Consider the following 23,058-nt stretch of genomic DNA (forward strand, 5'->3'; position numbering starts at 1 on the left):
GCGGAGCGGCTGGGCCCGTGAGCCATGGCCGCTGAGCCTGCGCGTCCGGAGCCTGTGCTCCGCGACGGGAGAGGCCGCAGCGGTGAGAGGCCCGCGTACCGCAAAAGAAACAAAAACAAAAAAAACCAATAAGATTTCAAAAAGACTCAACTATCCCCATAGGGGGGCCTCACCTTCTGCAGTCTCGCCACCTTCTCGTAGCATCCTTCCAACTCCTGCCGCAAGTTCCGGTTCTCATCTGAGAGAATCTCAACCATCTGCTGGGCTCTGGAAACAATGGCAAAAGGGTCGGCTGGCATTGGCTGATACGAAGCAGACGACTGCTGAGCCCGAGGCATAGCTGAATAGGCTTCTCCTGGCTGCTGCTGCTGGTGATGGTGGTGATGGTGTGGCGGCGGCTGCGGCTGCGGCTGCTGCTGACTCAGGCCAGGCTGGGGGAGACGGTAATGATCCCCCTGGTGAGCCTGGTTAGCAAGGAAATGCTGCTGCGGCCTAGGCAGGTGAACTGAGTGGTCTCCTTGGTTTGGGACCAAGGCGTGTTGGGCAGGAGACAATCTAGTGGATGGTGGAGACTGCAGCAAGGGTAAGGAACCCCCAGACGTGAGGGAAGAAGTAGGGCTGTGAGGCTGAGAGTTCCGGGCTGACAACGGCAATGAGATGTCCTGCGTTGGCCTGGAAAACATGGAGGGTGTGCTCAGGTTAAGCTCCCTCTAGAGGTGGCGCAGTGGTTGGGAGTCCGCCTGCCGATGCGGGGGACACGGGTTCGTGCCCCGATCTGGGAAGATCCCACATGCCGCGGAGCGGCTGGGCCCGTGAGCCATGGCCGCTGAGCCTGTGCGTCCGGAACCTGTGCTCCGCAATGGGAGAGGCCACAGCAGAGGGAGGCCCGCGTACCACACACAAAAAAATAAAATAAATAAAATTAAAAAAATAAAAATAAAGGCACTGGGGAGAGGGGCACAAGAAAGGGAGACGAGGAGGCTCCCAGGGTCCCCAGGCAGCTGAGAAATGAGGAGCAGGAAGGGTTAGACTACAGGGTCCTGTGAATACCTGACCGACAGAGTGTGATCCCGTGCAGGATGGAACCAGATGATCTCAAAGGTTGCTTTGTGAAAATCTAAGTGATGCATCCATGTACACTAGTTATTCAAGGGGAAGCATTTCAAATTCGTCTTCAACTAGGTAACTGGCACCTCAGGATTTTAAACTAACCCTTTGCTGGCATTCTATATGTGGCCCAGCACACAGAAAGAGTCACAGTTAGAAAGTTCGTTCCACTTGCGCAGAAGGAAACGGCAAACCGTCGTCAAAACAACCCTTCATCGTGTTATCTGCAATTCTCTTGGATAATTCATATAGTCACAAAAAATTACTTGAGGATATATAGATACTTATTACATTAGAGACACCAAATAATTATTGTTGATTACAGGTAATAATTGAATGATGCCTTTTAGCAGCAATAATCCCAAGATTTGGAGGGGATTACAGGCAACACTACCATACTATTTTTGACTTAACTGAATCACAAAATGTAAGGACTGGAAAGGCCTTAAAGAAATCCTTTAGTCCAACTCTGTCATTGGACAGAGGCGGAAACTGAGGTACAGAGAGGGGAAGTGATCTGCCAAATATTACAGAGTAAGTTAGTGGCAGTTCTAGGGTACAGCCTAAGTCCCATTTTCTGGTTCTTTCCACTACTATAATGCAATGATTTCCACTGATGTTCAGATTCCCAGCCTATTGCTTATAGAAAGTTCTAGAAAGAGAACTTTGGTACGTGGTTTAGTGTGACTCTTCCATTTTTGTACCTAATACTGGACTATCAGCCATTAAGGGAAACAATCAGAGTATGCAGATGGATCACTTCTACCATCACCACGACCAGGAAGAATATGTCGGTATACACTGAAAACAAAAAAACTTGTGCACCCCCCAGCCCATACCCAGCTACCCTCATATACTCCCACATCCTGTGGATGCCTGTCCTATAGTTGATATTTCTCAATCCAGGGAAGACAGATGGCTAAGAGCACAGGATCTGGATCCCAACAGAGTTTGGAGACCTTTCCTACTGCTTACTAGCTGTGTAACCTTGCTCAAGTTACTTCATCTGCATGAACCTATTTTGTTCCCGAGGTCACAAATGAATTACAAAAATACTGGACTCTTCTTAGTTTTGAGCTCCATAGGAATTACAAAGAGCCTCATATCTACCTCCCAATGAGAATGGTTGACCCTGTTAGTGATTTTACTTATGGGATATCCACTTAATCTTTGCACTAAATTGCATAAAATTTGTGGTGAAACTGGGACAAATCACCAGGAGCAATTAACTTTTAACAGGCATTCCAGATGCTAAAGCACATCCCTCCCACACATACTCCAGTTGTCATTACTGTTCATTTATCTCTCTCTACAAGAGATCCTCACTATGAGGGATTTTTACAGCTACAAAACCATTCCAAACACTTGCTCACAGATATCCAATAACCCAGATGTTCGCCAGAGCCCTCAAACCTGCTCAAGCCGAAGGTTGTCTCTCAGCCCCATCAATGCATCTGGTGTGCCCACATTCTTCCAATTTCACACATCTGTCACTATAAATAATTGTTGAATATTGAAGAGGGAAAAGTTTTTGTAGACAGAAGAATTTACATGGTTTTTATGATTACAACTGGAAAGTTGCTACCATACATAACCGTTATGTTGAAGAGCTCAAAGCACTCATTCAATCAAAAACCTGGGAGCTGTTTATAAACTTATTTGCGGGGGAGTCTTTCTGCATTTTTCATGCTGTAGATCTTCAGTTTCCTCAGAAGTAAAATGGACTATGTGCTCTCCTTCCACTTCTAGTAAGAGCTATTATAATTTATATATATCCCTAGAGTTAAAGCATGATGTCCTGGGATTTGCTGGGGCTTTTGTATATCTTGCGCAGAAAAGAGGGGCTTAAATTTCATATTCTTCAATCCAGCTTTCAAATTTTAAGGGGTAAATGACCATATTAACCTTCATCCTCAGTGCCACGATTTGGAAACCCAAGGCCCGGGAGGTGTTCTCTTTTTAAAGACTGAATGCCCAGTTGTGAACTGGGCCTCCTTCCCACAGCTCCCCTGGGTCCCATCAGCAACCCAGACGTCTCTCTCAAACACACCGGCCACTGGCCTCCCTCCTGCCCTGGCCTCCCTCCTGAAAGGCCCCTCCATGCCCTGGACAGAACATGGCCTCCCAGGGGCCTCGGGAAAAGAGAGAACACAAGGTCTCTGGGAGGAGGTCTCCAGAGTAGGATAAGCTCAGGATGGCAGTGGCCCCGGCCACGACTCTGGGCTCTGCCTAAAGATAAGTGGAGAAAAAGCAGCTGCCCCTTGGGTTCCCCAGGCTGGAAAAGGGAGCAGATTTCAGTGCACCGTGATGTTGGGAAAACCAACGCAGTCCGTCCCTGGCAGGTTTGCAAACACGAAGCAAGGTTTGGGCAGTTGCAAAAGGAGAGAAAGCCCTCCAGCCAACGAACTCCATCTGGACTCCGGCATCCGCCCACCATGAAAAAGTAGGACAGTATTAACACTCCTGTGAATTTCCCCCTGAGAGAAGGCGACCGAGGAATGACGGGAGTGGGAGCGAGCTGGGGGAATGTCAGAGGAAGCAAAACTACACTCAAGATTAAAAAATAATCAGAGTAATAGCAGGAATCTCTCCCCACTGACACATTAACCAGGAACAACAAGCCGCCTGTAGACAACACAATCACATGATCCCATGGACGCCCTGACCTGCCTCCCTGCCCCTTCCGTCCCTTCATCCTTCTCCTTCCTAAGACAACCTGGGCCCCAGGTGCTCTGCAGAAAAGAAGACCTGACATACACGCAGGGCAGAGGCCAGTGACCAAAATCAGCATCTCCTCAAAGCCGGGGGAAATTCCTCCCAGAGACAGCTTGTGAGGACACAAAGGGAAAGCAAAAGCAGATCCATTGAGCTGACACAGCAACTTCCACCCTGCCACCTCTCTGACTGGAGCCCCTGCCCTTCCCAGACACACAGCCCCCCACACACACCCCCAACACACACTATACACTCCTGGCCTACACGTGTGCAAGCCCGCACATGCACACTCTCACCAGAGCAGGTGCCAACAGCCTGGAACCCAATTTATTCTCCCCACAGAAACTGTGCCTTTCCCAGGCTCTGTGATGGTTACTCTCTGAATCCTGGAGAGGGCTGCAAATTCCTGATTGTTTCTCTTGCACAACCAGCTCCGCTCTGAACTACAGAGTTAGGTCACCCTTAGATTCCACTAAAAAAGGATTTCAAGAAACCTCAGATCTGGGCACGATTTCAACAATTGAAAGGAGGTGGCTGCTTTACAAACAGAAAGGATTTAATTTTTAAAAGCGGTTGATAAATGTATAAACCCCGGATGCAGAAAAGGCTCAGCACTTAGAAAGACAAAGATTCAGAAAAGTTTTAATTCTTCAGATGGCTTGGCCTTGTTTCCCATCTGGAGTTCTGGGCATTCAGGATATTTATTTTTTAAGTGGGGAGGAGGGCATAGGGAAGATGAAGTAATAAAAAAGACTGTTTATAACGTTTTGTTCATTTTAACAGCAAATCTCTAGCATTTCACCGCACCTCTAAAGGCCAACAAAGGTTTTTTGAACAACAATTTGTTCAAAGAGCTTACTCTGAATCTTGATCTGTAATTTGTGGATTAAGAACGAAGGATTTTGTCTTCTAATCGTTTGGTGCTAGCGGCAGTTACTTGGAAAGGTACTCACAAACTGTCCAGCTAGTTGGTTAAAGGAAATAAAGGAGGAAAAATGTGCCACCACCTAAAAATGGTATACTTACAGAAAGCAATTCAAGGACCTCCCCTTGCCAGTAATTTGTCAATAGGTGCCACACCCTCACCCCAGGCTCTGCAAAAATTTTATTGCCAGAGTTTGTCTGCTGCAGACCCAGAGCTCACAAAGAGCATCTTCTGGTTAGGACTGTCTTAGGCTTGATTATTCTTTGAGCATATCAAGCACCCTATTCCTCTCCCATAGAGGAAAAAAAAAAACTGTTCCAGCAAACCTGTGTATTAAAATACCGCTCAAGAGAGGGTAATCAGCGTGGAATCTACTGCTTTGGGGAATAGAGCGAGAGAGCCACAGATAACATAGGAGGGAGGAGAAAATACAAATACCTTCCGGATAAATATATGCAGCTAAGTTTCTCTGGTGGTTTAATCAGTATGGGGAGGGAAAAAAATCTCTCTTTGGGCTCCTTAATATTTTTTTAGGCAGATCAAAGGGCTTTTCTATCTAGCTTCAAACACTGTGGGAGTCATTTCAGATCACAAACAATGCTGGTGAATGAGTTCTGAAAATAGCTTTCCTGGGAAGGCGGGCCATGTGTTGAGCGGGGCTCAACACCCCAGCCAACACACTCCCCTCCCACAAGGCAATACACTTACAGCCCACTCACATACAGGAGGGAGTCCCACACACTCTTCCATGCTGATGAGAAGAGCAAAATAAAACCCCCCAGCTTCACTGCCATGTTGCTGGTTTGGATGGGTTTCCATTAAGCTAAGCAGTCCAATGGACCAACCCCTCCCTGGGTCTTCCGTTTCGTTGGGCAGATGGGAATTGGGTTCTTGCTCATTTAAACCGGAAGGGCCCTGTCCATTACCCCATTTCCTGTTTCAAGCCACTTATCAGACATTAGGCTCCTGCCCTTTGAAAGCTGCACAGAGGAGGTTGAAAAAGGTTAGGAAATCAGCCTGGGTTAAGGAATTAAAAAAATCCTAAACTGGCAAAGTTAGGGGTGGAGCCCAAAGTGAATTGCCTCTGGCTAAAAAACAGGACCTAGAGGTGAAAAAAATGAAATACCAGGAAATGCCAGGTGCATTCTCTTACCTTCACCCTACTCCACCCCGACTGCCTTCTTTCTTGAGTCACCCACTATACTTCAAGCCAAGAGACTCTTTCCCAAATGAGTAAGAGGGGACAGGAGGCAAAAAGTTAGGCATCAAAGAGATCACAGGCCTCGTCTAGGGGCTGCCTATGGAAAAAAGCCACCCATAACTACCCATGGTAACAAGGCAGGAATACCACACATAACTGCCATCATTTTTGCCCAAGGTTGAAACCTTCCCTCTGTCCCATATGCTGAAATACTCCTGACTGGAGACATGGCCCTAACAGGAACAATGGGAACAATGAACAGAATCATAGAACCATAAGGTCTGGTTGACACAGCAATGAGTCAATGGGTCCCTGAATAATTCAGAAGTACATTTAGGAATTAATGAATATACATAACAGTCCTCCTGCACTAATGGCAAGTTGTACAGAAGCCATGGGAATATTTTTCTTTCTGCATTTTAGCATCTATATGATATGAGGTGAATTTGACTTAGATGTTTAAAAACGTCACCGGCAGCTAACAAACTCTCTACAGAAGAAAGATGAAGCAGTCCAGACTTCATGAACTGCAAGGAAGTACAAGGCAAGTCACATTCTGAACCTGCACATATATAGTTCTTCCAACAATAATATCTGGATGTTTGTTTAGTGTCTGAGAAAATCATACAAATTCTGCAGAAAGATTTGTTTGCAAAAATTAGTGAAGAGAGCTTTGTGGAGGAGAATAAATGAAAGTGACAGGACATTCCAGACTCAAGCGCAAGATAATTTACTTCCCCTCAAAGAAGGGCTTAATAACTCACAAGGAGAGGAACACTGACTCTTCCTTCAATATCTGAGGAGACTGGACAGCGAAAAGCTGCTGAAATCAAGACCTGTGTTCCTGTTCAGCCACTAGGCAGTTGGGGCCATGCTCAACCTATGAAGTCAAGGGTATGTTAATACAGGGCTAGTGATGGCTGAAGAGGCTAGAAATTCAGGTTGGCAGGAAATTTGCTAAGCCAGGGGCCAGCCATGCACTGCAGAGTTTGTTATACCAAACACCTGCCCATTCCTTCCCTTAAGATTCCCAACACACAGCAGAAGCTGGTTGGGGATGAGGTCAGGGAATGACAGAAAGGGAACTCTCTTACCTGGCTGCTCCATACTCAGGGGGATGCTGATACCTCATCAGTTGCCCCTCTGTTCTCCCTGGCTGGTTCAGACGATGCTCACTATAGAAGTGCCCTGGCTCTTGGGGCTTGCACACTACAGATTGGGGTGGCATGCCCTTGAAGGGATACTCTGGTGGGGGGCCTCGGTGTTCCATGCCCTTCAGGCTATGCTGGCTGGGAGGTGGCCCTTGGGCCTTGTAGAATTCACTGGAACTTGTGGGATTCTTGTAGAGGTCATTGGGTTGTGGTGGGGAGAGGGGAGCGCTGGTAACAGGCGGATGGGCCTTAACTCCACTGGTGGCCAGTGACATCTGCATTAGTCGTTCACTCAAGGAGCGAACATGTCCTTGCTTAAGGTCTCTGAGTCCTTCATCCTGATGCATCTTTCCAGGATTGAGCCGCTGAACTGACGGGCGTCCCTCAGTCCTCATCTTCTGGTTGGTCACTCCAGTGACATAGAAGGCAGCTCCGACACTGGCATGCTGTTGGCCCCGAAAGTACTGGGACTGGACCTTGGCTTCCTCATAGGTCGGGAGTTCTTCATTATTCTGCATTCGAGGGGAAAGCTGCTTCTCCATGATGATGTTTTCTGACTGGATTTCCTGCCCCTGGGGTTCTTGTCGAGCAGCATGAGCCACAAGCTGTTGGTGGTGGTCTTGGGGACTCAACACATCATTCTGAGGGCCTGGGTTCCCACTGCCACTGGGGAAAGGAGGGCCGTTCCCTGTGGCTTGCTGGTGTATGGCAAGCAGGTTGCGATTCTCATTAGGATTGCCATAGCGGAGCTGCTCTTGTAGCAGACGCTGCAATACTGTGGTTCCTCCACTTGGCTGTTCTTCAGAATTTCTCATCTCTATTGCTGGTGGTGCCTTGTGAAGAGAGAGAGAAATTGGGCACCTGGGCTGCCCTTGACCTGGGAAGGGGAAACAGGAAGCTTAACATCCAGGTGATGGATAAATCAGTCCTCTAAAGGGGAAGAAAATGAGTATTGGGGGGTGAGGATTCCACTGCAGAGACAAAGTAGAGAACTGAATCTAGAATTAATCGGTTAATTGTTGGTGGCTTCTGGCTCTAACATTGACATGATGAGGAACTTGGAGGCATAAAAGCCCTTTGTTTCCTCTTTTACTTTTAGCCTGGGTTAAGTATTCAATCTTGACTTAACTCCTAAAATCACTGGGGAAACGTGAAGCAGCCAAGTAGGGTGATCAGAGAGGGCAATTTTCCTAGGTCCTTACAAAGTTCATCTCTCTGTATTCTACTGAAATGAAAAATCCAACTCTTATGGTTGTGGCAGCGGGGGAAGGACCGTGAGGGAAATTACCCCATAGGCAAGATCTGTAAAGCTGTTCAGCATGTGGAGGGAGCTACAAAATGCCAAATAATAACTCAAATAAATAAAAAGTGAAGAGAGCTTGGCTTGCACCAGATAGAAATGATCTCTGCTTGATGCAAATCTTTTTCTCTGATCTCATAAAACTCTGAAACATATCTTTTTTTTAAATCCTTTTTGTATTGTCCATTTTGGATACTCCTTGGCTTAGTAAGAGAAGGGCTTGGGATAATTGTTATTGACAAAGTTTCTCTTTCAGCCATCCAGAAATAGTCATTGAGAATTTGTTGTTGTTGTTGGGTAGGAGGAGCTTAAAGGGGAAGCCCTCTTTATTTGAAGTGTGCCACTGACAGCATTTAGAAATTGAAAAACTAAAAGGTCATCCTTCTGGAAAGGGTATGATTACCATATTCCTTCCCCCACCCCAATTCTTCTTAGGGAAATAATATGGGTTGAGTGAAATGGATATCAGTAGTAAAGACAACTTAAGACTCAAATTCTAATCATGCTATGGGTTTACAGGTTAACCTAAGCAATTGATTCCTCTTTTCTTGTCTTCTGTTTTCCCACCTGAAAAATGGTAGTAGGTGACCTCTCTCTTCTCTCTCTCTCTGCACAGCATAGTCTATGCAAATTCATTAGAGGCTCATAAAATCTTTGGACAGAATCTGTCATGTTAAGTCCTGCAATTCAATACTAATATTCAATAGTGAAACTTTCACTTCAAGGATCTTAAAGTAGTGTTGGAGAATGGACATGATGTCACACAAAAAGTCACAATTAGGTCAACCTAACCAGCCTCGGGTTCCTAGATGAGAACTTTGGAGTCCTGGCTCCCAGGCCCTGACTTCTATGATTTGAAATAGTCTCCAGTCTCTCTAGAAACATGACCCCCTGTCCTTTAGTCTTGCAGGGAGTGACCCAGAAGATGTGTGTGGTAGATGGGAAAAGGTCATCCCCTCTCCTTTTGCACTTCTTGCATGATTACTGCTACCTGGTTTCTAATTGTTCTATTGAGCAGTTTCACCCCACAGTTAACCTTCCAAAGGCCCCTTTTAAATCCCATTCATCATATTTTGGGGGAAAGTACGCACCAAGGGGCTGAGCAACCTACCCTTAAGTCCACTTTCCCTCTCTCGCAGTGACCCTCTGGGACTCCTGTACTTAAACTGTCAGATTGCGATTTTCTATTAGGCTGACAGGTATAACATATAAATTTCTGCTGGCCTGAAACTGGAAAGATGACTAGAAAACTACTTCTCTTCTCTCCAAAAAATAGAAATGGGAGCATGTATGGTTCAAACAAAATCACTTAGAAACCCTTCCTGAAAGGCAGGGAAATGCAGACTCAAAAGAGCGCGCCACCCCCTCCCACCCCACACCCGCCCCGCCCTGCACACACCCGGGCTCGCACGCACACACCAGCACCCACTCACACCGATGGTCCATACCTATTTCTGCTTTCTTTTAGGCTTAAAGCCTTGCTCAGGATAGGGAATTCTTGCTTATGAGCAGCTCCAGAGACCGCAACGGCAGATTCCCTCTCCCCTAACACTCAGGTTCAGGGTAAGCGCCGCCAAGAGTCCAACCACTGGTCACTCTGAAATGGTCAGGAGGGGGAGGGAGGGAGAAATAAAAACGTCGTTTCTATTTTGCCACCAATGGCCAACAGTTAACCAAACCAGTCCTTCCAAGGGGATGACTTTACCTCCCGCGTGCTTGCCTTTTATGTGAGTGGCAGAGTCCATTTCCACAAGGACAAAAAGAAACCTCACTCTCCAGCGGCTGTGTTCAGGGGGTCGGTCGTCCAGTCTCCAGGGGATGGAAATGTTCAGGATTGCTCTGCTCTAGCCTCACAGCCCCCAGGAGCAGCTGCTTCCATTCTGACTTGGAATGGTAGGTGGCAACAAAAGCTATAACCACTGTCACCTTTTGGGTGCAACATTTAAACTGCTATCAGTAGCAGGAAAGGTGAGTGAGGCTCACTGGCCCACATCCCAGAAGGGAAGGCAGTCATCAAAAGGTAGATTTTAGACAAAAAAAGAACACTCAGTGAAGCTCCTGATTTAACTGCTACAGCCTCAGAGGGGCAGAAGAAAACCCAAGCTTCTTTTCAACCAAGTCGTTAAGTACTTCTTGCATCCTGGCTATTCCACACATTTGCCAGCCTTGTGCTAAACACAATGAGGGATACAAAGGACGCACAACACATAGTTCCTGCCCTCACAGAGCTTACAATCTGATCGATGGCCCATCCATTCTTACTGGAGTAGCAAAAGTGATTGCCCTTCTCCACACATAGCAGCAACTCTTCTCCAAGAAGATGCCTCAACTTGCTTTCTCAGCACTTCCACTGCCCCAGTATCTCCACAAAAGGAAACTACGGGGCTCACATGATAGAGACAAGATGCAAACGCCCACCAGATATGGATCTGACATAGTCCTCATTTCGAATTACTCCTTTGACCCTCAGAAAAGCCCTGCAGGTCCAACCAAAATGGTTATGAAACTGAAGGGTTTGTGTTTAGGTGAGAGGCACATGTTCTACATTCCTATTTTCTGCCCTGGCCTAGCCATGACTCACTCATATCACTCAAAGGAAAGCCTTTAATCAGCACCAGGGACACCATTTGAGGAGCAAAGCAATGCAAAGGAAGCACACAAGTATCCCTGTATTTTGGGAGCATGTCCAAAACATCCAAGTTTTTAAAAAAATCCACAAAACCACACAGTGATTAATTTAACATTATTTCCTTGCAATGTTGCCAAAAATAAAATGAACAGATATACAGTGAACAAACATGGAAATTTGTCTTTCCATCTTGTTTCGGTCCAATGTATAATCACAAGCAAAAGCAAAATCATCTCCAGTATGCAAGGTAATTATTTTTGGGTGTCTCCCCTAATTTCAAAACAGAGGAACAACTTCTAATTGGAATCAAAGCTGAGCTATTAACAGAGCTATGGTAAATAACCACCGAGCTTCTATTGTCCAATTTTGAACAAAACAGTTGTCTTTTTTTTTCTTCAACTGAAACACGCAGAAAACAGCCCAAGGCTTTTAAACTTGAGCCCCTGGTGAGAAACCACTACAATTCTTTTCCAGTACTATTTAGATTCTTCATGCTGATTTTAACTGGCTTGCTCCTGACACCCAGCTCCTCACCAAGAAAACTTTACATATCCAAAATCTTACTCTCTTCCTTTAATTTTGTCCCCTCTCCTCCATATCCTTTTCAAAACCCAAACCACTTTATGTCAACCGGACACAGATTGTCCCTCCCCACCACCCCGCCCCCTGTCCTTTTTTGTTTCTGTTTAAAAGAGGAAAAGAAATCCGTCTAAGAAAAAAGCTTTGCTGATTCCTCTCCAGTTTACTGATTTTTTTTTCCTTAAAGAACTTATGTTCATCTACATGATAAGAGTCACATAAGAAGGGGAACACTACTCCATTTATTTATTAGAGAAAGGAAAGGAAAAGATTCCTTGTCTCATGCGCAAGAATTAAAATAGTTATGAACTCTGCAACCTTTAATCTGCCCACAGCTTTAATCACGCCACTGCCAGGGGTCTGACATCATCTTCAATCAATAAAATAACCTTGTTTCCCCTGGACAAACAGACTGTCCCTGAGGATACTTGATAGGGGAAGAAAGGATATCCATGGTTCGCTCTTTAAAAATGCAATTTGAATCTATATATTCAACTCTTTTGTAACAACAACAGGGCAGCAAGGCCAAGCTAAATTCTTACTCCATTTGCAGTCATCGGCCACTCCCAGTATACCTGAGGGGCTGAGCCAAAATGAAACACATTAGTGAGAGAGAGCCTAGATATTTCCCAAGCCAAGACCCAGAAAATCAACATTACAAGGTGGGCAGGGCAGACCGAATTCCTACCCTTCAATTAATTTTGAAATCTGCCTATAAGATCTTCTTTCTATCCCTTCTACCTCCTCCTCCTATTCTGCCCCCACCCCTCACTCCACCAACCAGGATAAAGAATCTAAGTCTAGGAAACCTGTTTCTCGGCTAAATCTTGGTCAACTTGTTTCATACCATTTTACTTCCAGCTAAATGGAAAGAAGCCAGTTCAAAGTTTTCCCTATACCTACGTGCATGTATTTGTGCATAAAACACACACACAGCCTCCACCCCGCCACACACACACACAACCTCCCACACAAAGATGCAAAACAGCCCACTGAATTCTCTCATGTCCTCTCATGTTGGTCCATATTGTGGCCTGAAGTGTCCTAGAGAACAGCTTTCCCAAGAGTCTTGCAATGCAAGATACTAATTGCTTCCTTTGGGAGGTAAGAAACAATGGTCCCTTTGCAGGTTATCCCTGAACTTTCACTGGGTAATGGGCAGGCAGTATAAATACCATGGTTAAAAGCCTGGGTCTAGAGTCACACTGCCCAAGTCCAAATCCTGGATCTATGACTTACTAACTGACTTCATGCATGTCTCTTGATTTCCCTAAGTCTCAATTTCATCATCTGCAAAATAGGGCTAACGGTGCTCATACCTCAAAGGGTTGTTATAAAGACTAAGGGAAGTAATCTATGTAAAGTGCTAAGCTCAAAGCCTGGTACATAGTAAAGGCTCAATAAACATTATCTATGAATATTGTTTTTTCAAAGGGGTCTTTTTCTAGAAGGGTACAGCAATTTTATGAAGTAAGGGTTTTTTCTTTTAAACCCTTTATTTGCAACTCAGTCTTTTGTGCAGGTGTCCTTAGATAAGTAAAGGCTAGGAGTAGAAAGACTCTTGGGAGACCATCTAGTGCTTCAACCCTCTCTTTCTATAGATGAAGCTGCCAGAGCTTAAAAGTGGTCAGAGTCAGGACCAGAGTGCAGGTTTTATTACTCCTAGGGTAATAGCACTTCCACTACAATATATTATCTAGCATATTAGCTCGTACATAGAAGATGCTTAATAAATATTAATTAAATTGAATTGACTCTGGTTTTAACAGATTATAAACCTGGCTTAATGCTACCTTCAATTTTCCAATTCCATTGTAAGTAAAATGTTAATGGCAGGAGGGAAAATTCGAAGACGTAAGAGGAAGGCATTTAGCCAGAAGTATGGCAGAAGGACCCTGCAAAATCTCTCCTCTTTAGGCCACGATATGCAGGTAGGTTGGAGAGCAACAGGAATCTCCACTGATCAATGTTTCCAGAACCCTGTTCTAGGTCTTGTCAACATCATACCAACTTGGCACTTGCTGTTATTTAAGTTCAGCGCTAGCTTAAGAACAGGCTTTGAGTCGGTCCCACCTCTTTGCTCCTATCTTTACTTCTATCTAGATTAGGTTGGAAAACTATTTTAAGAACCACAATAAGTCCTTGGCATTTCCAAATCTTGGATCAGTGTCAGTTATCTGTTTCGAAGATGATAACTCAAGGCATGGTCAATTTGGTAGTTTTACTCTTCTGAACTCTAAAACAATTAGCTTGAACATGGTAATAGGCAACAAAGGTGATTAACCCTAAAGTGTACATGAGCAGTGGAGCACTGAGTAACAAGGAGAATCCTGTTGCCACCACCCCTCCACCTCCCTCCACGCACACCCATTCCAAGGGAGGAACAGATCGCACCATAATGTCCTATTTCTTCTTGCCTCAGAAAAAGTATAAACAGTCCATGAAATCAGATTGAGCATAAACTGAGAAAAGTTTAAGAATATACCTACAAGCTGCCTGCTTTACCAATCTCCTGTCTTCACTGGCATACTACCCACTTTTATTTTTACTTTATTTTACAAGTAATATAAGCACAACATGCAAATATTGATAACAAAGAGAAAAACACCACTCATAATCCCAGCACCTCAACCCAAGCATTGTTAGCATTATAGAATATTTCCTTTAGTTTTTTCCTATGTGTTTTTGTATTTTTACAAAGCAGTGGAATATTAATGTACATATCATTTTGGGTCCTACCTTTCACTTAGTCATCAGCACTTTCTCCATGCTGTGGCATAGACTTCTTAACGAACATTGTGTGTAATAGTCTATTAAACCAGTGTATCAAGATTCACCAACCCATTCTCCAATTATTAAGAGATTTAAATTGCTTTTCATTTTCTGCTAGTCTAAGTCATGTTACAAAAACATCTTTGTGATTTGGCCTTTTTTTCAATATTTTGGATTGTTTCCTAATGATAGTATCCCGGAAGTGAAATTAATGGGTCAAGGAACATGAATGTTTTCAGACAACCCACTAAAAAAATAAATAAATAAAACTCACAAAACACCAAAAGCCCCATGAAATCTCTCCATTTAATGAAAAGTTCTCCTGCTCCCATTTTTCCACCAGGGCAGATCAGGACTCCTGGGAGGGAAAGAAGCCAAGAGGAGCAGTGTAGTATCCCAGTGGCTTGCGAAATGGCAGAGTGGAATGTGGGCTCCCCTGTGAATCCAGCTTGCATGCACTTGCCCCAAATTGCCACCCAGCCAAGAAGCTAATTAGTAAAAGCATCAGGTGGGTGAGAACAGGTTCATGGCCTGTAATGGCTGATATCATGTTTCATTTTTGCCCTTGGAAAGATCTGACAGTCAGCTCAAAGACATTCGGTTCTAGTGACCCAATGTGCTACATTCTGAGACTTAAATCTGTTAATTTTCAGAACCAATCTTCAATATATTTTAAAGGGTATTTTGCTGTATAGAACTAAGCATACATGACCCATGAGCCTGTGTGTGTACCTCTATTTTCAACCACGGTTCAAGAGGCACATTTAAGGTCAGCCTTGTTTAATATTATATGACTAAGTGGCACCTGTCTTACATGGTCAATGTGTTATAAACAGAGGTTTATTTGCAGATCCGACCATAAAAGTCATCCAGTCCTAAGGCAGGGGACTGGCCAGAGATGCCCCTGTCTTAGCAAGGGCAGACACAACAAGCATTTCTTTCCTGGGCTGCTTTGTCAGAACTCTCAGAAGAGGGCAGTTCCGCTCTCCACCTTCCCCTTGAAGACTTTTCCCTAGTCCTTCTCCATCTTCCCCCTGCCTCCAGCTCTGCTCAATATGGAAATTTAATTCTCTCTTCTCAGTCTTCCTACTGGACTTTGGACACACATCTCTATCACAACATTTATCACCATATTTTCCACAAACTTTATTGAGCACTTACTATAGCCAGGTACTGTATAGGCCCTAGGATGGATAAAAAAGAGAAATAAAACAGAGTCCAGTCCTCAAGGAGCTCCCAGTCAAGCAGAGGGGTCACAATCCAATGGGAAACCAGAGGTACGAGCAGATAGCTCAGGCAATGCAGAGGACCCTGCAAAAAAACTCTGGGCCACCTGAGCAAAACTTCCTAGAGGAAAAAACTCATGAGCTGAGTAGGAGATATAGAATCTGATAACCAATGTTGGGGAAGCTGAAAAGGGAGGAGTCAAAGATAGGTTGATATACATCTTCGGGAGTTATTAGCATATGGATAACAGCTAAGGTCAAAGAGTGGGCTAGGGCTTCCCTGGTGGCGCAGTGATTGAGAGTCCGCCTGCCGATGCAGGGGACATGGGTTCGTGCCCCGGTCCGGGAAGATCCCACATGCCGCGGAGCGGCTGGGCCCGTGAGCCGTGGCCGCTGGGCCTGCGCGTCCGGAGCCTGTGCTCCGCAACGGGAGAGGCCGCAACAGTGAGAGGCCCGCGTACCGTGAGAAAAAAAAAAAAAAAAAAAAAAAAAGAGTGGGCTGGATCATATAGCAGAACAGAACCAAGGATGGATGAAGCTAAGGACAGACGCCTGAAAAAAAAAAGTGATCATTCAAGGGTCAGGTACTTTGCAAATGTGGGAGTGAGAGAGAAATTCCTTTATTTACACTGCATGGTTTTTCCCCCAGATACCTTCAATCTAAACCTTGTAGTACACCACTCCAGAGACAGAAGTCCCCAGTTACAATGCAGAGAGAAAAAATGAAGTTAATTCTTGTCTTTTATGCTTCTAAGTACCCAGGTAGAAATCATTATAATAGGCTGAGCCAGAAATGGAAGTTGCAATCTTAGAGGGCATGGACTGGGTGCATGATTTTCCTCTGTACCCTTCCCAACACCGAAAATATCAACTGGTACATAAAGCATGTTTAATAATTGCCTATTACTTTCCAAAGACTTTGCTAGAGGCAACAGAAAGAGAAGAAAAGGAATGAAAGACATAGAATAGCAATAACAATAATACTCTTACCTTAAGTTTCTCAGCCTTTCTTCTAAGGAGACAAGAGCTCTTTCACTTCTGTTATCTTATTTGTCCTTCTCTGCAGCTCTGTGAGGAAATAAAGGCCGATGTGATTAATTCCATTTTACAACCGGAGAAGCTTAAGTCCAGGACAGATAGCTCCTGATAATTAATTTGACCAAGGTTTCACTCTGGCTTACTGGTGAGGCCAGGATCAGAACCCAGGTCTTGTGACTTCCTGCCCTGTGCTGGGTTACTAGACACAAACTTCTACAGAACTGACTCTCCAATTATTAAGAGGACAGTTCACAGGAGAAATTCATTAGGAAAGCAAATTCCCTAGGGACTCCAACAGTCTCTTGAGCAAGCCAGTGCACTGCACCTGTAAGAAAATATCTAAGACATTTCCCCATACCAACACTAGAACGGCTGGATGTAATCATTCACAGTCATGCTCCACTAACATAATTGGGAGCTCCCCGTTTTGTTGTACCCCTTTTGAAGGGAGCTCCATCTGCCTTCAGTCTGCTTTTTGTGTCTGAGTGGGGCTCAGGTGCTGATTGCAGGTGTGGCACCCAGCAGGTGCATGGACAGAAGCCAGCATTTCATATCTTCATACCAAAGGGCCTGAGTCACTCCCCAAAGGCAGCTTCTCCTCCTCCCTCTGACTTGCAAGCCCCAGGAACCTGTCTTGACTGAGTTGCCACTGCAAAACTAAATCTAGACCCTGACTTCTCAGGAAGGGGTAGGGTGAAATCAGTTAAACTACAAATTAGATAACTCAGCCAACCCCCCAACTTACTCTCCAGAACTAGTGCAGGCATATGCCGCAGGCATAGCATCAGGGAATATATGTACAGAATGACTGTCCCTTACTAGTTATGGGAGAAAGGAAGACTACAGCAGACCCATATTACATGCTTAGCTACAGAGCACTTATTCTATTGCAAATGGCCTTGAACCCTCAGGAGCAAGTATTCATTTCCCTAAATAAGATGGAGTACAGTAGAAAGAACATGCTAGAAATTCTGCACTCCAGTTCCCATCATAACCACTCTCCTTCAGGCTGCCAAGGGAGAACAACTCAGTGTAGTCACAAAAAGTACCAGGACAGAAAAGTCATCACGTTGTCCTAATGGAAGCCTAACTGAGAGACTGAGGCAGACAGAATGTTCTAGGGGGTAAAGGGGGGGGGAGTCATCAAATTTTTCTTAGCTCCAAAAATTTTTGTTTTAAAAAGAAAGCAAGGGTTTCCCTGGTGGCTCAGTGGTTAAGAAGCCCCCTGCCAATGCAGGGGACAAGGGTTCGATCCCTGGTCCCAGAATATCCCACATGCCGTGGAGCAACTAAGTCTGTGCGCCACAACCACTGAAGCCCGCGCACCTAGAGCCCATGCTCTGCAGCAAGAGAAGCCACCGCAATGAGAAGCCTGTGCACCGCAACGAAGAGTAGCCCTCGCTCGCTGCAACTAGAGGAAGCCCACGCGCAGCAACAAAGACTCAACGCAGCCAAAAATAATAAATAAATAAATAAATAATAAATAAATTTATTTTTAGAAAAAGCAATTTGCCTCCACCAAACACACACACACACACACACACACACACACCAAAGAGAAACTAATTGTAGGAGGAAAAAACCCCAAATTGTTATTTTAATAGAATGGTTTGTCATTTGTCATATTTCTTCAATTCATATGGGAAACTCAAATTAACAAGCTTTGGTTTACAGCCCATGATCCAGAAAGTAAAACTGGCTACTAAACTAAAATGTGATCACTGTATATAAACAGAGTGAAAGAAAAATCTGAACTGAAAACCTAAATGTAATAAAGAGGAGATTAGATTTCTTCAAAATAGGCAATCTAAATAATTTTCCCCATCTGTGATTTTTATCTTAGTTTGCTATCACATGGAAAAGAATGTCATTAATTCAATGCAAATCCATGCCCCTTGAAAACAACCAAAATGAGTAAGTGATGTACTAATTAGCTTCCTAATGGGGAAGGTTTTAATTGAACCATTCTATAACAACCTTCATCAAAGTTTCCAGGGCAACTTCATAAAAGGATGTCAAACCTGGCCCATATTTTTATCCCCTTAAAAATAATTCTCAATGCACAGAAACACGGAAAGCTTATTTCTCTTCAATGCTGTTAACACTCAGGCCACTACATTTTCTGATGTCAGCAATCTCCTTCCCACAAATATTCCAAGTATGCACCACCGTCATTCTCCTTTCAATTATGTGGTTTCTCTGCTCCTTTACTGATTGAGTCCAGGCCTCTCGGATAATGAGAAGCATGTGCAGGGAAAATATGCTCTTAAAAAACACATACATCAGTTTCATCTGCATTATGAAAGGGGGGGGATCATTTGTCCATATCAAAAGGATCAAAATGTGAAGTTTGCTATGGGATATATAAAGGAAAAAAAAAAGATCAGCATCAATGCCTAAAGTTGAGGGGCAGTTATTGTGATCTGAAGCAACACCAAAAAGAATAAAGAGGACTCCCCCAATCCACCCTTTCTAGCTTGGCCACATTTATACTTAATGTTATCTTAATGTTGCTTTGGGGGGTATTTAAGTTCTGACATACACATGGAAATGAGCCACGAATTGTACAGCAAGCATAAATATTCCATCATTAATAAAAACCAGCTGTGTATAAAACACTACAATGGCTGGGTTTCAGTTACTGGCTATCATCAGTATGTGTCACAAGCAAATGTTACTCAAAACTTTCCCCCTTAAAACACACACACACACACACACACACACACACACACACACACGAGATACATGCAGAATTTTTTTTACTCTTTTTAATCTTTTGGAAGAGCTTTGAAGAACTCACTGATCTCTATGGCACATACCAACTAATGTCTCTTTTTGAAGCTATTTTTCATCACCCCAGCAGATGCTAGAGTCCTCTTATTAGAACTTCAACTTACCACATAGAATGACAATGCTTAATTTTTTATAAAAGCCAAGAGGGTCAATAATACAAATGTTGGGACAATCAATTATAGTCAGTAAGGCATTTGAGGCACCAAAGGGCACTGTATAAGAGAGCAAAGCTCATTAAAAGTGAACACCTGCTCAGAACCCTATAATAAGCCTGCTCTGCCATCAGGCAGACACCTTTCATCCAATGACCTCAAAGCATGTGCCTAATATGAAGCATGCCTAAACACCTCTGTGAAATATTAATATCCTTGCTTCCCAGAAGGGTAACTGAAGCTCAGAGCATCTAATTCATTTACCCTTGGTCACGTGGCAAGTCAGAAAGGGTTGGGCAGAGAAACCCAGAGCCTGGCTTCAAGTCATGCAGTCTAATGATATTTCATGGAGTTGGGGCAATAGTGAAAGTGACTTAACAAATGTCAAGGGCAGCCTATACAGTTAAAAAAAAGTAGATTTTCAAAAATCACCTTAGGAGATGTTAGCAAATATATCCATCTGCATTTTCCCCATGAACATATATCATAAAAAATGTTCCTGTACTTAACTTGGTCCTTTCTAAGTACTAAAACCCATACTTTACTTTCCTATTCTGGCTAATGAAATTTAATCTAATTTATGAAGAGCCATTGGTTTCCAGGAGTGAGTCCATCCAAAATTGGAGATCATATGTATACTATACCTTCATTATCAAAGGAAAATTAAAGGACCATGTAACTGAACTTTCATTATATGGTAAAGCCTCAAACGAAGAACCTCTTATGTGTGGGTCATCCTGCTACACCTACGTGTCTTTTATTTAATTATCTAAAGCCCTTAGTTTCCTTACTATTATTTATTCTAATTTAAACATATTATTTTCAAAGCTATTAAAATTTTTTGTGCTTTCCCGCTTTTCCTTTCTCATTCGGGAGATTTCATAGTCTACCCAAATTTGTACTCTTGATGGGATATCGTGATACAGTGATTTAAGATCATTGCTAATGATTTAGACAAAGTAAACAGTGAATCCTAGTTTTCTTTCTGCTTAAAAAGAGTGGAGGAAGGGTAATGAGGTCAAGGGAGTAGAATTAAAAGCCTTGCTACATACATGAACACCCTAAATTACAGAAATGGTTTAGGGATTACTTCCTAAATCTGTTAGTTTCTTCTGGCACTGGAGGAACAAACGTGTGTGATTCCTCGCATGTACTCAGTCAGGTTCTGACTTCATTCCTCCACATAGGTTTACAAAGCTAAGTCTTAGGTGAGCTTTTAAAATTTAAAAGCAGCATTGTACATTTCTATGACCTTCACTCTGTAAAATTCATACAAGTACAGAAACAAGGACTTGAAAGGAACTAGGAAAGATGAAAACAGGTGATATGCTAGGATGATGGGATTCTTGATGAAGTTTGGGCAGGGTCTTAGCTTTTTAATTTGATATGTTGTTAAAATACAAAACACAATGCATTTATATTGATGTATTGATTATTGATATCTCCTTAGAGGTTTTTGTGTGTGTGTCTGTGTGTGTTTTTTTACATCCAGGTGACTACATGATTGCACTTCTAACAACCGTTGCACCTCATTCTAGTAGGAATCATTCACATTCACACCAGAAATCGAGGCCTAAGAAGAGAACCATAAGCTTTTGATAACTGGTTCTCAAAATCACCCTGTCCAATCCCCCACAATTTACAGAGGAGGAAACTTGCTAAGGGTGGTAAACTGATTTAGGTTGGGCCCAGAGCCAAGTCCCTCTCACCAATAGGCTCACTAGGAAAGCTTATTGTGGATTCTTTGATTAAAAATGGCATCAGTTGCTATTACTTTCGATAGCCTTGCTAGATACATGAACAGAATACCAGAAAAAATTTTCTAGATCCTTGGTTTATTCAAATACAACAACTAGAATTTAAATCTTTTACCTATATGGGATAGAGTCCCATCCTTAGACTTACCAAAATCCATGAAGTCTGATATATTTCCAGAAAATCATACCAGCTCTCTTCTACAAGTAGATGTAGGCTGGGGCTAAACGTGGCCAGCATTATTACAAGCCAGAATGATTTAGACAATTAACTCCATGCCATGTAACTAAAAGATTTCAAAGGCCAAATAATGGCCTCACTTAATTCAAGAAATAATCATTACAACACAATTCTAATGCCTTCCTTTATGCAATAAATATGTTTCTGAGCAGTCTCAGTTATAGTGAATTTTTATATATCAAGGCATAGTTCAAAGGCACTAACTAGGAAAGCTATTTCTTTCAAAGAAAACTGTAGTGGATTCTTTTATAAAGCAAATGACCTCCTATTTTCCTGCTTTTTCCTTTTTTCTAGTTCAGATTTTGTGTGTTGTGTGTGGAAGGGGAGACATCCCTCCTTTCTCTGTTTTAAAAGGGGTCAGAAGCCCACCATGGAGGAGAGTAAAGCAGTATGGGCAGCTTGTTTAATGCCCCCTTAGTTCCTGAGACCAAATTCTAACCTTTGACTTGGGGGTGGGACCCTAGATTTTGGACCAAAGTCCACAAAAGGCAGCAAGAAACGAAGAAGTAAGCAAGACTAAAGACAACACATCATAGTAAACCACCAACGAAAATTCCTGGGGACAGGAAATCAATGGAGCACAATTCTAAACAAATTGGTTTAGTCCCAAGCTAATTAACTTGTCAAGCAGATCTCCAAACCCACTCAATACATGGGGGAAAGAGGTGATGTAATAGGAGATTTGGGAACATTTACCCATTTACCATCCTAAAAGGCTCAGCCACGACCACACACACCTCTCTCCACTCCTTTCAGTGGGTTTAAGCTGGGCTTAATGGGTGCAAAGGACAATTTCTTCCAGACAGTCCCTAAGAATAGACTGTTCTCATGCATTCCAAATGCTCAGTCTCCATGGAGGAGGCTACCTGGTCACAAACATTTCTCAAGAAGGAATATATCCTCAACACTTCCTCATTGGTAACACACCCTCACCCCAACAAAACAAAATTTCTAACCATCCTGAGAACTTTGGGGCACTTTCGGGGGGAGAAAGCAAAAGAAACCTTAAGAGGAAAGTAGGAGAATGTGAGAAACTCCTCTTGTCTCCAAATGGAAAAAAGCCCTTAAAAAGTTGGATCAGAGGAAGAAAGGGGGATAGGGGAGAAGGGCTGCTTAATTACAAAGACACCCTTTTAAAGAAGGCACAGGCCCTGGGAGAGGGCTCTTAGGAGAGGCACAGAAGCAGATGTACCCACTTAGAATTCTGGCACTCAGTGGGACCTCAAGGTCATAGCATCCATCCCTCTGCTTTCTGAATAAACTGTTCTTAAGGCATTCTAGAAAGAGACTGATTCGTTCTTTACAAAACTTCAGAAAAAGCAACTCCACAAAACGCCTTACTAATGCATTAGTCTAATAAATCCTACTTCATAAACCAGAAATGAGATTTCAATTTCCAAATCCAAAACAGTATTGAATGTGAATTTTTAAATTCCCTTCTAAAATCTTTTAAATAGGTAAACAGATCCACAACT

At 43.4% G+C, this 23,058-nt stretch overlaps 1 protein-coding gene across 1 annotated transcript in view; it reads right to left on the reverse strand.

Moving 5' to 3' along the window:
- AMOT (angiomotin) overlaps positions 1-23,058 on the reverse strand; it is a 62,434-nt gene that overhangs the window by 37,267 nt on the left and 2,109 nt on the right. Inside the window, exons 2-5 of the mRNA XM_024128136.2 lie at positions 16,596-16,673; positions 9,848-9,996; positions 7,043-7,976; positions 174-672 (exon numbers count right to left, since the gene is read on the reverse strand). Of these exons, the coding sequence (XP_023983904.1) occupies positions 174-672; positions 7,043-7,914 (1,371 nt within the window). The 5' untranslated portion in view covers positions 7,915-7,976; positions 9,848-9,996; positions 16,596-16,673. The remainder of the gene's footprint in view (positions 1-173; positions 673-7,042; positions 7,977-9,847; positions 9,997-16,595; positions 16,674-23,058) is intronic.

The sequence above is a fragment of the Physeter macrocephalus genome, chromosome 21, assembly GCF_002837175.3.
Source record: "Physeter macrocephalus isolate SW-GA chromosome 21, ASM283717v5, whole genome shotgun sequence".
NCBI classification, from domain to species: Eukaryota; Metazoa; Chordata; class Mammalia; order Artiodactyla; family Physeteridae; genus Physeter; species Physeter macrocephalus.